General features: G+C 39.8%; 1 protein-coding gene across 6 annotated transcripts in view; it reads left to right on the forward strand.

Annotated features, from left to right (window-relative positions):
- EIF4G3 (eukaryotic translation initiation factor 4 gamma 3) overlaps window positions 1–14,944 on the forward strand; it is a 133,100-nt gene that overhangs the window by 61,015 nt on the left and 57,141 nt on the right. For all 6 annotated transcript variants that reach the window (XM_019541399.1, XM_019541400.1, XM_019541401.1 and 3 more), the window contains 3 exons: window positions 3,894–3,994; window positions 6,773–6,895; window positions 12,658–12,766. In XM_019541399.1, the coding sequence (XP_019396944.1) occupies window positions 3,894–3,994; window positions 6,773–6,895; window positions 12,658–12,766 (333 nt within the window). The remainder of the gene's footprint in view (window positions 1–3,893; window positions 3,995–6,772; window positions 6,896–12,657; window positions 12,767–14,944) is intronic.

The raw sequence follows: 14,944 nt of genomic DNA on the forward strand, positions 1-14,944 counted from the left end.
CTGACTTCCTGCCCTTTGGGCAGGGGGCTGGACTCGATGATCTTCCGAGGTCCCTTCCAGCCCTAATGTCTATGAAATCTATGAAAATGCATCTAATTTGGAATATTGGCTACATGTGGCTGGCAGTTGTGTTAATAATTTCCCTTTTACAATGTAGCATCTATTTAGTAACATGGATCAGTTTTCCCAACTTCTTGTTGTATTTGATTTGGCAATCTACAGGAATAACAATATATATTTGTAAGCTCGGCACTAGTTACGTACTATGGAGGGCCATATTCAGCAATAGGAGCTAGGCAGATGGGCCCCTGTGCTTGTGCAGAGCCACTCGGAAACCGGTAGGGGCCTATCTGCATGATCCTGTTGTAAGACAGCAGTTTCTGTCCTCAGTAATATGTGTCGTCATGTTGTTTTTGAGTCATTTTTAAAATTCACTCTTATTGGTTTATGGGAATATTAAAAAAAATCTCAAGATTTTTGCCTCCTACTACTGCTGCTACCAAATTCTATCTATAATGCTTTTAATCTATAGATGTCAACATTTTGGTGTATTATAAAAATTTGTTTGCCGTGTCGAATGTCACTAGTGCAAAGTGATTATTTATCCCTTAATATGAATAGTCATACATCTTTTTGGTTTCCTTAGTTATAAACTTTTTATGTTTCTAGTTTTTAATATTTAATTCTGGATTTTTGAGCTTTAGAACTGGACTAAAATTAAGATAATTTTAAATGGTTTATAATCCCAGTTTATTAACAGAATTATATTAAGAAATGCAAACTGATTTTAAAGGAAGATAATAGAACTGAAAATAATTTCCTCCTTCAGCTATCACATACAGCTAATATATATGGCACAGAATAATGCCCCGGACACTTACCATTATATCACTTCCTTTGGATTGGTGATCTCTGAATGAATCGGGTGGTAGAAAAAGATAACTTCTGTTTGTATACCCTGCTAGAGAGCTAAAACAACACTGCTAGAGAAATACAGAAAATAAATGCGGCAATTGCTGTTTAATTATGATACTGTAACTTGAAGAGCACAGAAGATAGTTGTAATTTATTGCTTTTCTGCTGATTCTTTTGTCTGGTTTCTGAGTCCCTCCCAACTCTCCAGATACCATTTTTCTGCTTCACTTTTATAGTTTGGAAAAGTTGTGTTTCTAATTTCTTCTCTATTCTTTGAGCTGCCCTGGTTTCTTGCCACATAGGGCTGTAATCTTTCAGTCCCTGCCTGCTCTAAGGTTGCTGCGTCTGCTGAGTATCAGTGTGCTGAGCTAGCAGGCCAGGAATGATAATCTTGGGTGCAGCCTTCCAGTACGACAAGGGCTGTTTAATTCCAGCCAGGCAAAGAAGTTCTAGTCAAGGAAGAGGTTGCTAGCATGCACACTAGATAACTAGAGATTAGCCTCTGATCACCCATTTCTCTCTCCTACCATTGCTTCCTGACTGTGTAGGTAGACTTTGGACACTCTTTAGCTTTTTTACAGAGAATGTAAATATGCCTTGTCTGCTTGGAGATACAGAAGCTAATCCTGAGCATCGTGCATTGACTTTAGACAATGGCAACAATCAGACAATATGCAGTTCAAATATGAAAGCCTTTGTTATTACAAGAGAACAAGGTACACGATTTGCTGCTACAAAACTGGTCCCTATGCTGGTCCCAGAAATGTGACAAAGGGTTGTTACTGGCTTGGGTAGTAGCACTGACGTTTTTTACCTTTAAAACTAGAGGCTTCATACTGTGTGGATCTGTCAAACTCTCATAATCCAAAGATTTGCCAAGCCCCAAAAGAAGGGATAGGAACATATCCAAGTGAAGGAAACTTGCAGTGGTTGGAAGTTCATTTTCTTTTCCATTTTAATTTTGTGATGCATCATTCTTTAGTTGTCAGTGAGTTGTAGCTATTCTTTGGGAGAAACCTGAGGTGGCAAAGTGGGAGTGAACAAAGGTGAAGTGTGATCAGCATTGAACTGCAGGGAATGAACATGCAGTAGGTGCAGAAGACTGGTTCACTATAGAGAAGAGATGAGGCCTCTGTTTCCCAGCTGGCAGCTGTATTTCTTTCAGGGGGTTGCTTTTTTAACCTTTTTCTTTTAAAGAAAGCATTTGCCATTAAAGTCTGTAGCAGACCTTTCCTAATAAAATAATCTCTAATGTGATCCATGAATATCTGGTCAAAGGGAACAAAGCACCTATGTAATCAGTACACTGAACTCCTTCTAGGAGTGTAATCATCTCTTCTTGTTAACCAAACTCCTCCTCTCATGTAGCATGCTGGCCTGGAAGGTGAAGTAGCTAGCTTAACACATCCACGAAAAAAACAGTCTGATGATGCCATATGAGAGAAGGGGGTAGGGTCTTGTGGTGACAACACCAGCTGTAACTCAGGATATCCTAAGAGAGATTTTGTCTGTGCCTGTGGATAGAACATTTTGTGTCTCTGCTTCAGTTACCCATCTGTAAAATCAGGAAGACAATGCTTCCTTTCCATGTGGGAGTTGTGAGTGTAAATTCAGTAAGGTTTGTAGGGTGCTTACTCATTGCTGTGATGTTGACCTTGCAAATAATTACATAGATAACAGAAAATTCAGCTACTGCAAAAAAACAACAACAAAAAAACTCCTCTTGAAGAAATTAAGTCAAACCGCCACGTTGTTTGTCAGAATTACCTGCAGTTTCCACCAGTGGCTGCAGCTTTTAGCAGTTTGAAATCAGGAGTTTCTAAATGCTTTCTGGTATGCAGCCGCCTGCCTAGGATTTTGGCAGGTAAGGAGATTTTGTTGACCTAACTGTTTCAGGTATTCAGCCAAGAAATAGAAACCTCTTCAGGCCCTTTCGTTCTGGTTTTCCACTGCAGGAGCACAAACTGAATTTGTAAGTTATAGGTTAAGTCTCACTAGGCTGAGGTTTGCTTGTTTTATTGGATTTCACCACTCACTTGTGTGAATGAAAGGCTACCTTTTGGTATATTATGCACAGATACAATTAGGAAATTCGTCGAGGAAGTGCCATACAGTAATTTTATTTCCATTGAATGTTAGCCTAGTTGAAAAATAAATGGGGTGATTTTCGATGCAAGTGCAGGGAAGATGGCTACCTGTACTATTAGGTGTCTTCACTTGATAAAAAGCAGAACTGTCTTACGAGTCCCTGAAAGGAAACCAAAAAGTAAGAAGCACACAGCACCCTTACGTCATTGTTCAAGAGCATGAGGCAAAGGGGGACATGCATGTAATATATGGTAATACCAGGACAAAAAAGTCTCACAAGCTTGTGTGCTTGAGATGTATGAATGCTGAGAACAGATCTTGAACTCCGGTTGCTGGTATGGTAAGTTCTCTCCTCTCCAGATTTAGTTTTGGGATGGCAGTTGCTCATTTGACAGAACTGTTAAAGGAAGAGCGCACAGACTACTCCAGAAATGTACTGAGAGCGGGATTTCTCTAAAGAACGATAGGGGAAAAAGGGCTGAAGAGAACCTCAAGAAACTCTGTAGTCTAGCCCCTCTCTCCAGATAGGTTCATCCCTGTTCTAAGCAACGAATGGAAGGATCCACAGCCTTGGCAGGAAGTCTGCTTGAGTGCTTTACTGGGTAGTTAGGAAGTTTTTTCTAATATTTAACTTCAATTTCCCAGGCTGCAATTCAGACTTTGTGTCCTGTCCCCCATGGGAGAGCTTAACCACCTTTAGAGTTAGCTTAACCAACATAAAGTTAGAACATTTTACTTGATACCGATCATAGATTTTCCTTGTTGCAGTTTGAGTTCATTATTTCATGGCCCACCCTTTCCAGTGGAAGGAGGATCCAAAGGGTTTTCTCCAACTGAAAATTTTATACATTTACAAATGAACTAACTATTTCTGTCTTGTGATTTCCTAGGCACCCCTTTTTACCCAAGTCAGCCAGTGTATCAGTCAGCACCCATCATAGTGCCTACACAGCAGCAGCAGCCTCCCCCAGCTAAGAGAGAGAAAAAAACGGTAAGAGAGCCTAATTTATTAGGAGCTCCAGTTGTGGTATATGGCAAGGTGTGAACATTGAAGAGAACCACTGATATAAATGATATATTTAGATGAGACTGTTATCTTCTCGTGTGTCACTGGGGCTTTTATAGCTGACTGCTCCATTTTGCTGTTATAGCTGACACTTCCTTATCTCCAGTTTTGTATTTTAACCCCTTTTTTGGTTTTATAACATCTTAACTAGAGTGGAATATAAGTATTTTTGTCAGATTTTACAAGTGTGGATTGTTTTCTGTCACTTTTGAGAAACAGTACTTCAAGCGTGTCTTTGAGCTGTGGGTAAGGAACGTACATAAATATCTGGGGCTGTGAAGCTTCCTTCCTATTCTCCACCACTTTGCAAGAGACTAAACTTACCATCATTTCATGGCTGTTTGGCTTCCCTTGTGATCCCAGCCTGAATGCCAGTGAACAAGTACCATTCTTACTGATATCAGCAGGATTGGTTGTAATTGCCTTCCCACTGTGTTAGTAGCCTAATTAAAAGATACTGGATGGGTAGGGAAATTAAACTGTGTTGTAACCCACTGAGTTGATCACTCCAATTCAAAGCATCTCATTTTATGGCATTATAGGGGAATATTGTGTTGCCACTGCCCAAGCTGTAGCTACTCTTTGCCAGACCTCTACAGTGAAATCCTTTGTCTATACTTGCAGGTAGCATCAGCGCAAAAATGGCTAAAAATCCATTTAATATAAAACTTTGTGTCTAATTACTACTATAGTTGTTCTTTAGTTATGTCTGGCAATTGAATATTATTAATTCATAAATATAGTTACTTTTTCATAGATTGGTAGAATTTGAACCTGAGGGGTGCATTTCTTTGCTTTTATTTGTGTTTGTCATAATTGATTTGTTTAGTACATCCTCTTTTAAATCAAATATATTACATTATTTCTTTAACTGGCATGAACTGTCATACTTGACACATTTAAGATAACTATCATCCCTGGGTACCCAATTTACCGTATTTGCACACATACCATGTGCATCTTTCCCCCTGAAAACCAGCCACTTTTCTATTTTGTAAAACAATAAAAACAATAAATGAACTTCTCTGGTTCACTCCTCTTCGCTAGAATGAGTATGTGTGAGAGAGACCTGAGGATAAAGATAATCCACCATATAAAGCTTCCATTGAAAAGTGCTGCAGCTACTGCTAGCCTTGTACTTTGTTGACTGAAAAAAGAGGATTGATGTCCCATTCCAGTGACACTTGCTAAAACTTTTAGGAAGAATCTCTTCCATCCAATTAGTATAAAGACCTTGCATTGAGTGTTGGTGGGACTTTGAAACATAGTCCCCGTTTCCTATAGGGGTCTCTACAAAATAGCACTGAATTTACAAAATTAATCGAAGGAAGCTTTGGAGAGGCTTGGCAAACATGCATGAATGGCACCAGTGTTTCAATCTTAATGGAAACGTAAAATTATCTAATTAATAACATATTACTGGAAGCTCCCAAGGTCAGCATCCAACGGCTGTTCAATGAAGCTTTGGAAATTTTTCCACCTATTTACCCAATATGAATGATCCCAAAAGAAGGTCATAGGTTTTTAGACGATTAGAAAAGGATGAAACTGGATTCCCCAATTCTTTCATTTTTGTCTCATATTCTTTAAAATGGTAAATCTTGATTTCTCCCCAGGTGCGAGTACATAAAGGGTATAACACAATTTTCAGTTTCAAGTTTATTTCCACTTTTGTGGAAATAAAATAATTTAAAGTAGAATAGTTGAGTTCAGAATGCTGTCAATTTTTTAAAGAGCTACATTCCTGTCTGAACAGCTCAGTATCATCCAAGCATTCACATTTGAATTAGTCTGGTCATGATTTTTTATATAAATTTGGTGCTGAAAAAGCAAGTATGTTGGTTTTTAAGTGTATCTATCTTTGAGTAGATACAAAAGTGGTATGCATAAGTAGGTAGTGGGTGGAGGACTTGATTAGCATGTTCTTATATTACAGACTTGTTAGCATTTCATTTTGGACAATATATGGGCTTTTTTTATTTGAGGATTAAATACAGTTGCAAACAGAATTATCCAGCATGTGCATTGTGTTCCATTTCACAAGGTTTTCAGGGGTTTTATGAATTTTCTTTGATACTGTTTTTCCCTAGTGTGTGTGGGGGGGGGGTTGGTACTTTTTTAAGATAATGGGAAATTAAACCACCCCCAGTTCGCTCTTGCCAACCCAGGTGGTGCCAGAAATACTGGATTTCAGATCCAAGAGATGCATTTGAACCTCCTCATTGATAATCAATCACCTTTGCCTTTCCTGTCAGCCTGTGACAGCCAGGTTTATTTTTATGGCAGATCAGCGTTTTATAAATTTTTCCGGGTCTTGGTATGTTTAATCTGAAACGTGAAAAAATGTATACTTAACGGATCATGCACAATGAGTAGATACCTTTTCTAATTGTTTTACTGTCATTCTGGCTCTGGCAATGATGCAAGTTTCTTAAACAATGATATACGACTTACGGATATACTGCCCTGTTGAAGGTTATTCAGTTAAACTGTATTTCCTCATACCCAAAGGGTAGCCACTTAAACCAGAGCCCTATCATGTAGCAGTTGCACGTCTGGTTAATGAAGCTGAGGTTGATACAGAATCCATTATATTTAATACTTCATGTTACGAGATTTATGTGGCTTGTGCTTACTTGCCGCCTCTTGCCCTCTATGCTGGTGTCTAATGAGTTTGACATACTTCTGTATTCAATCCTCTAGATCCGAATCCGGGATCCAAATCAGGGGGGCAAAGACATAACAGAAGAAATTATGTCTGGGGGAGGCAGCAGAAACCCTACGCCTCCCATCGTGAGACCCACCTCCACACCTACTCCACCTCAGGTAATAAGGGGCGAGCACTGCTAACATTAGTCTTTTGTCAGTAATGTCTGCTCAACTTCACTTTTCCTCAAAGCCAGTTTTCCTTCTCCCTATATTATCTGGTCCTTTCATGTACTGACCATGGTTTTTAAGGATGGTTGCCATCTAGTTTTTGGTACTGTTTTTGTAAGTACGTGGCTGACATTCAGAGCAGAGTTGCTGTTACAGGCTTCCCTAACCTGCTTTTTTATAGTGTCATCAGAAGCAGTTTTGGGGCATTTTTATAGAAACACCTTTGTTACGGAATAATGTAGTACTTTTTAATATTACCGTTCCATTGAGATGCTTCAGAAATGGAAAGGGGAAACATTCTCTCCGACACACACAGCGTGCTGAATTATGTTGCAGGTTGTGTGCTTTACTGTGTTTTTGTAACAGCATCCAGTTAACATTTGCTTGGGAATCTTAACAGGGCATTCATTCCTGACTCTTGGGTGAGTCATGTTTGGTCTTACAATTGCACTTTTTCAACAAAGGAAAAAGAACAAATATTCCAAACTGACCCTTCCCCAGTTGTCTACCACTTCTGGGTAACCTGCCACCTGGCTTTCAGTTTCTAAGCCCTTCTGAGGGTTTCTGTTCACCCCCATGTGAATAACCTGTGTCTGTGGCCTGACAGTTAGTTTGCTGCATGCAGCGCTGATTCAGGGCCAGAAGAACACAGTTACCAAAAAAAAATCCAGTGTAGGCCTGACGCACAATGGATTTAACATCCATCTTGTTTTGAAGTAAAGTTTTTAAAAGAGGTCGCTTTATCCTGTTGAAAAATAATTTTTCCCCCTTACCCACCATGTTCCATGTCTGAAACAAGGGGAAGATGCTAAAGGGAAAAGCAGTTTTCCTTTTATTGATGGCTCCAGTTCAGCAAATAGATCAGAGGAATTGCTTACCTCTGTTTCTGTTAAAGCGCCAGGTTTGCAACTCCTCTGTTTGTAGCCATCTCTCAATTCCCCTGTACTTAAAAAGGCAGTTGTGTCCTACCTGGCTTGTCACCCTCCCACACTGTACAGCTCGTTCCTCTCCCTCTTCCCAGAGGCTTGTGGGATGGGGGCAAATTCTGTCCACCAGACTCCCAATATAGGAGCTAGCTCTTCCTTCCTCCTCCTCGCTCTCATGTTGGTACTTACTATGCTACCCCTCACCCTTTCCCCCCCCCCCCCATTTGAGTTCTCAGGGTCCCCATACGCAAACCACAGGTCTCTTACTGTCTGCTGGGTGTGTGTAGCTGCTGCTTTCCCCTTACCTCATATGCCATCCCAGATCTGTCCTTCAAGAAGTAACATGGGAATTTTATTTAATTTGCTGGAAACACAAACCTTGGAATTTGTGCCTTGTTGCCTGAAAAGTTTGCCAAAATGTATTCACCTAAATTTTGGATATTACACAACCTGTTCTAACTTTATAATAGGGGCTGGTTTAAGGCAGGAGGATTCTTGGGGCTTTCGCTGGACTTCGTGGCCTGGTCTTTGGAACGTTTTGAATGGAGATTTTTTCCCCTGTAATCTACAGGTTTACAGGAAAACTACAGACTAACTAAATAGCTTTGGGACTAGTAAAGTGGGAGGAGCAATATGCATGCAAACATTGTTTGTGAGGCTATTCACATGGAACAAAGATAAATGCTGACTTGGGTGGTGATTATTCCATTTATTGTTGTCTCGGAGATGCTGATGCTGCTTGTTGAGTATAGTGTTTTACCAGGAAGTGTGATTAGCTAATGAGTTACACAGGCACAGCATTAGCACCATGGACTTGGAGAGAGGCATAGGTAGGGCTTGTATCATTATCAGTCGCACTGCCATGCTGAATTCAGTCCAATCAAAGAGAGACTCATTTTTGTTAATTGCATGTTTTTCCTCTAAACTTACCATACACTATAACAGAATGAAATGGAAGAACAGAAAGGGAGAGAGTTGGAAAGTTGGACCATTATTTCGTTTTCTGTGTTTCTTTCCTTCATGAGCAGAGGGAGTGGTGGTAGTAGTGATACTAGTGTTTTATAGGATAGATGTTGTTGCTTGATGTATTTTGGTGTTGAATTGTTCACTCCTATAGAAATGTTGAAGCACTGAAAATGGAAAAGGCCTCAGTTTTTGTTTGCATTGTACATCAAATATGGGGACTTCGTAGACGACTGTTACATTATTTCAAGAGCCTTCGATCCGGTTTAACAGGGCAGACAAAATCCCCAAGTTGTTTAATAAGTGTGACTTTTATCACTGCTGTAATTTATATGCAGAGCACTTCAGTGAGGTTTAATCAGCTCCTTTAAATCAAGTATGCAAATAGTTCTTTGTTTCATACCCAGTCTTCATTTTGACGAACAAAATTGGTTCCAGGCACAGAAAGGCTGACAGGCAGCTCTGCAGAAAAATGCATTATTAGATCAACTACAGCCAGGAAATGCAAAGTTAAGGTTCCAGCAGCAACTTTTCTTGTGCAGATGGAGTATTTTGAATGAACTTGAATGCTGTTATATATATATATATATATGTATATATATGTGTGTGTATATATATATATGTGCAGCCTGACTAACTTACCATTCCTGGGGATGGTATAACTTTGATATCTGTTAATTTAAGTATTTAACCATGATGCTTCTTGAAACTTGTTAGATTTGTTGCATTTAATTTGCTTGGCCACAAAAGCCATGAGTGATTGGTGTGGGTTTCCTAATGAAAGGCAAACAACAGTGTGTGGAAACATCCCCAGTACATCCTAGGTCACATAGGTGCAGTCGCATCCATCTTGTTCTCTCGCTATGCAGCCATTGTGCTGCATATTAAAATCCACATGAGGAGCAAGCTGTTTCTGTTAGATTCACCTCTTCCAGAACATGCTGAATTTGAATTTTGTGGTATGGAGGCTTTGATAAGCACCATCATCTCTCGCTACCTGTTCATGTACCACACCACCTGCACTCTCCTTTTCCAAATCCTAGATACTCCCATAGTTGTCACTGTAGGCTGCCCTTACAAGTTTTGAATTAAAAAAATAAGTCATTTTTATTGGAATAAAGCCTCTAAAAATTTTCAGAGTGTGGACAGTGCAAGGTTTCTACAGTGTCAAATAACTAAGAATAGGCCTGGTTTACCAGATATTCAGAGACAAACATGAAACATTTCAAAAACTTATTTTTTTCACAATAAGTGGCTGCAAATACGGTTTGCAAGAGTCGAGCGTCTCATCCAAAATGCTACTATTGCTGCTCTGGCACTATTCTTCTGCATGTTTTTTTGCCGCTTCTGTGCTTTTTATATCTCCCATTCTCAAGGCATCTAATCATTGCAGTCAGTACCGGTGACTAAAGAAGATTTAGATGGCTCCTTATTTCTAAAATAAGTCCTGTTCAGTGATGTGAGGCACATTTGTGGAAGAATTGGCTTTCTACGTAGAGCCAGGGACTTAAGCATCATATTGGGTCTGCAACAGAGCCCTGCAGGACACTAACATTAGATTGCTGTTGTTGACCCAAATTGGAAAAATCCTTTTCCCTCTGACAGTTCCTATAAGTTATCAAAAATAATGCACTATGGAGTTTTTTTGGTGAGGAATAATGTACCCGCAAGTGTCAGGACTAGAGGGAGGCAGAATACAGTCAGGGCTACATTTGCAAGCAACAGTTGTTAAATTTGCCTCCACAGACTGCAACGTCCTGAATATCACTGGTGCTGCAGATGCGCTCCAAGCCAGAAGGAGCGCTGCTTGCTGAATGAACAGGGCTATAGTATTAGGGGACTATAATGGAGTGCTACAACTGGTTACCATTTGCAACACGAGGTGGTGGCTCAGGATAGAAAGGACAAAATAGCGTGTCTGGTTGGAACTGCAGGGGCAGTGAGAGGTAGTCGGGTAAATGGAGTTGCAGTACCTCAATTTGGAATGTGGTTTAGCATTTAAACGGACGGATCCGTGTGCGAGGATGCAAACTTTCCTCCTCGTACCCACAGCTCTACCACTGACGAGCTTTGCGGTGTCGGCCAAGTCTCTTTCCCTCTCTGTACCTCCATTTCCTCCTCTGTTAAAGGGGGACACTTAGCTCAGCCGGTGAGTTTCCAAGATGAGTTTGCTGCTTTGATCTTCTGGGTTTCAGCTCTGTTTCCTTACGGGGTGTGATTGATTTTTAAGGAGGGAAAAAAAACCCTATCACTTAATTTTCAGTATAGGTGAGGGTTTTTTAATCTATACCTCTTGCTGATAAAGACTCCAGCAGCACAGCTTGCATCTCACAACTTCTTTTCAGAGTAGCTGGTGGTGTGACTTTCTGTATACATTTATCCATTAACTTCTGTTGTTTGCTGCTGCTTTCGTGCTGTAATGTTCACAGTGCAAAACGAGACCAAAGAGAAGCTTTTTTTAGGTGCCAGAAAGATTTCTTTCTTTAAAAAGCCAAAGGGAATTAGTCACTTATCCCATTTGGGTGGAAGTAAGGCACCCGACTTCCTTCAGCTCCCGTAAGAGCCTCAAACTTCTAGTATAGATGTTTTTAAAGGTCACTGAGAGTGGCTCCATGGGAGGTTTACATTGCAAAACGGTGTGATCCTGTATTGCAAAATATATATTGCCAAGCAACAGCCACTTACATTTTTGCTGTAAGCCACATGTTCTTTCTCTCTCTTAAAATTTATATAAACTTTGTGTTTTTAGTGGAATTTACTCATATGAAAACTATAGCATCTTCCAAGCTAGCTATATGGCAACAGTGCAGCCTTGTCCTAAAAATGTAGTACAGTCATTTCTATTTTCATGAGAAGTCTCTGTTAGGTTTCTTTGGGGAAATCCTGGCTTCTGTGGCTTTATGTAAGCTCCACAAAAACACTTACAAATCCAAAGAGCATCTGCTTTGAATGTTGTGCCGATGTAAGCCGTTGCACTGGTTGTGGTGAAGATCAAGATATTTTTTCCCTCTTAAAAATAGCTGAAATTCCTTCAGGTTAGATGAAGTTGCTTTCTAGCCTTGCACTCTTATTCCTAAATAGGTAAATATTGCCAGGTCCTCAATTAGCTGAGTGAGAACCAGCTATTCCTGTGCACCCTTGAGAATAAAGCCAAATATTTTATTTCTCGTTTCATTAGCCAACAAGGGAAATCATATGTGCACCTCTTGTCTGGAAAGCATTAGGTATCTTTTTCAAATGGTCACATGCAAGTGTGTCTAGTCTATATTGTCTTTCGAAAGTTTGATTAGAAATATTAGCCTGTTTGCTGTGTTTTAGTGAACCAACAACTATGTAGCTCATTAGAATGGCCATTTTGAAATCAGTCTAGATTTTGCCTCGTGACGTTTGTGTTTTTAATTGCAGTTTGCTGCTTTCTAACACTGTTTAAAAATATTAAAGGTATTTGAAATAGCTAATCATTTGTGGTGGTCAGGTTGTACATCAGTTTGCACACAGTTTTTAGGAGCATTTTTGCTGCCGTAGTGAGAACCATAGAAGTCTGAAGTATATGAATGACTATTCTGCGCTGTCTTTTCTTGCTGTTGTTAATAGTAATCGTCTTTTTTTCCCCCTTTCCTGCTGCCTTTTTCCTTTCTCCCTTCCCATGTACTTTTTAAATTTATTCAATTGGTCTGTGTATATTTTTTTTTCCTGCCTTTTTTGCTTTTCTTTTCTCTCCCACCCTACTCTTGTCTCCCCCACTTGCTTGCTTGCGTTCCATGTTGCTAGTTTTTATGTTCGCACGCTCATTATCACCCTTTTTTGTACTTCAAATCCCAGCAGCTGTCCAGCCAGGTCCCAGAGCACAGCCCTGTGGTTTATGCGACTGTGGAGAGCACTCCTCTCGCTGCCACCACCACAGTTACTGCGACTAGCGACCCGAAACAAGGTTTGTTCATGGATATTTTCTCCGTGGTGTTGTTAGTAATATTATTTCTCTGTCATTAGTTTAACTTTTTGTAAGCCAGTAAGTAGGTCAGCAGGGTCTCCATTGCAAGACACAAGGGTTGGTTTTCTTGCATTTTCCCCTTCAGCCTTTAACAAAATTGATGCACTACCTACAGAGGTCCTAGAGGGATGTAACATCTGAAGTGCTCAGATGCTTTTGAAGAGTTTCAGATAGCAAGTAGGCAGACATGAGTGCCCTGTAAACAGTCTGAAAATGGCCAAAACACTCCCCAAATGACCATGGATGAAATGGCTACTTCTCTGAAGCTTGTTCATACTTGAGCATGGCCTGGAAGGGTTGCTTGCCTCTGTCCATCTGTAGACTAGATTAATAAAATAAATTGTGCTGCTATTGTATAGACTGTGTGATTACCAAATGTCATTTTCTGTATAGTACTTTTCCAGTTGCCCAGGTAAAGTGTCTTAAAATGATTGCTTTTTCTCATAGCCTAAACAATAAAAATTTGCCTTTAAAAACAATCTCCCTGGACTTGAGGCACTGTGCCCCGGATTTCTTCCCATGGTAAAATTTAGTATCTGGTTATAAAACTTTTAAGGCTAGGATTTATAATATACACGCTCCCGCAGCATGCACTGTACTTGTGCTGTTAACGTAGGGCTGATTTTCCCGTTCTCTTCATGTTTACTCATTGTGTCACAGTATTGCACTCCCTGCCTACAGCAGTGTGTACTTGAAGTTGCAAAGCACCATCTTTTTCTTGATACTTTTCCTGTCAGCCTTTTAACTAGGGAGATTTTTAAAAAGTACTTGCTACAAGAAGAAAATCTAACCACCAGAGAGATTGAACTCTAGCCAGAGAGGCAAAAGAAACTGGCTTCTGATATTTCAGAAATGTCGTATATCCAAGTACCAGCATGACCACTGATTTGACAGATGTGAAGTACAATATCCCTGAAGCTAATGTTAAAACTCTGAAAATATTACTTATTGGCAGGAATACCTTTTGAGGTTTATTTTTTCCTCAATGAAATATATTCATGAATATTAATGCAGGTTATTACTGTTCCTTCCTTTCTTACAAAGTTATATAGAAATGTAACTCGCATGTGATTCTTACACTGATTGCGCTGGCCAGACATACCACAAATGCTTATCGCTGCACTTCACTCCTGACATCAGCTGCAATCGCTGTTCCAAGCCTGGGCCCACTTCCCCTCTTTGCCAAAATGCTCTTGTCCTGGTCATCAGTCTTGCTAGGTGTCTCAGGCCTTTTCTAAGCAGGCTTGTGTAGTGGTTTTGTAATGCGAACCGTGACTGTCAGTGTCATCAAATTTATTCGCACCTGTCAGTCCATCTGGGTTTGAACTTGAGGCTCTGCTCATGAAACTCCAGGGCACCAACCATTATTGGGAACACTCCCTCACATTTGACCACTTGACCAGATTTCCAATCTAGTTATCAGCAGGGATCCTGGATTTCTCTGATTTAAAAGAATCCCCAATTTTCAGTTAAGAAAAAGTAACCCCAAATCCACATTTTTATGTGATGTAAAGATGTAGATATGTATATGGTGGTGTTTCGTTTTAATCATGGAAAAAATGTGAATTTGGGGTTACTTTTTAAACCAAGAATTGGGGATTTTTTTAAATTGGAGAAAACCAGCATCCTTGGTTATCAGCATAACACTCCAGGCTGCCATTCTTATTCCAGTAGAAGGGTGGCCTTTTCAGGTTAGCTGAAAACCCTTTCTGTGCCATGTAACCTAAATTAAAAAGGGCACTTTCTTAAAATGAAAAAAGATTGTCTCCATGGAGGGTTATATGAGTATAATTACACTGGTTTAAATTTAGACTTTAGTGGCATACATTGCCTCTTTAGAAAAATCCTCAGATTATATGCCAGAAAGAGAATCCAGCATTTACTGTTGTCTAAAAAGGCACTAAATAGCACAATTACTAAAGCAATACAGAGCAATATTAAAGAGTGAAACAGATTGATAAAATAGCCACTAAAATCAGCAACCAAGAGCATGAGAATTAGTGCTCAGTTGAAATATCCACCAGAGTCACAATTGGGAACAAAATAAAGATGACAGAAATGTTAATACATTGCTGTGATTACTTAATCTAGGTCTTCACAGCGGCATTCAAGGGTGGT

This window comes from Crocodylus porosus, unplaced genomic scaffold (assembly GCF_001723895.1).
Source record: "Crocodylus porosus isolate Cpor-Errol unplaced genomic scaffold, CroPor_comp1, whole genome shotgun sequence".
Taxonomy (NCBI): Eukaryota; Metazoa; Chordata; order Crocodylia; family Crocodylidae; genus Crocodylus; species Crocodylus porosus.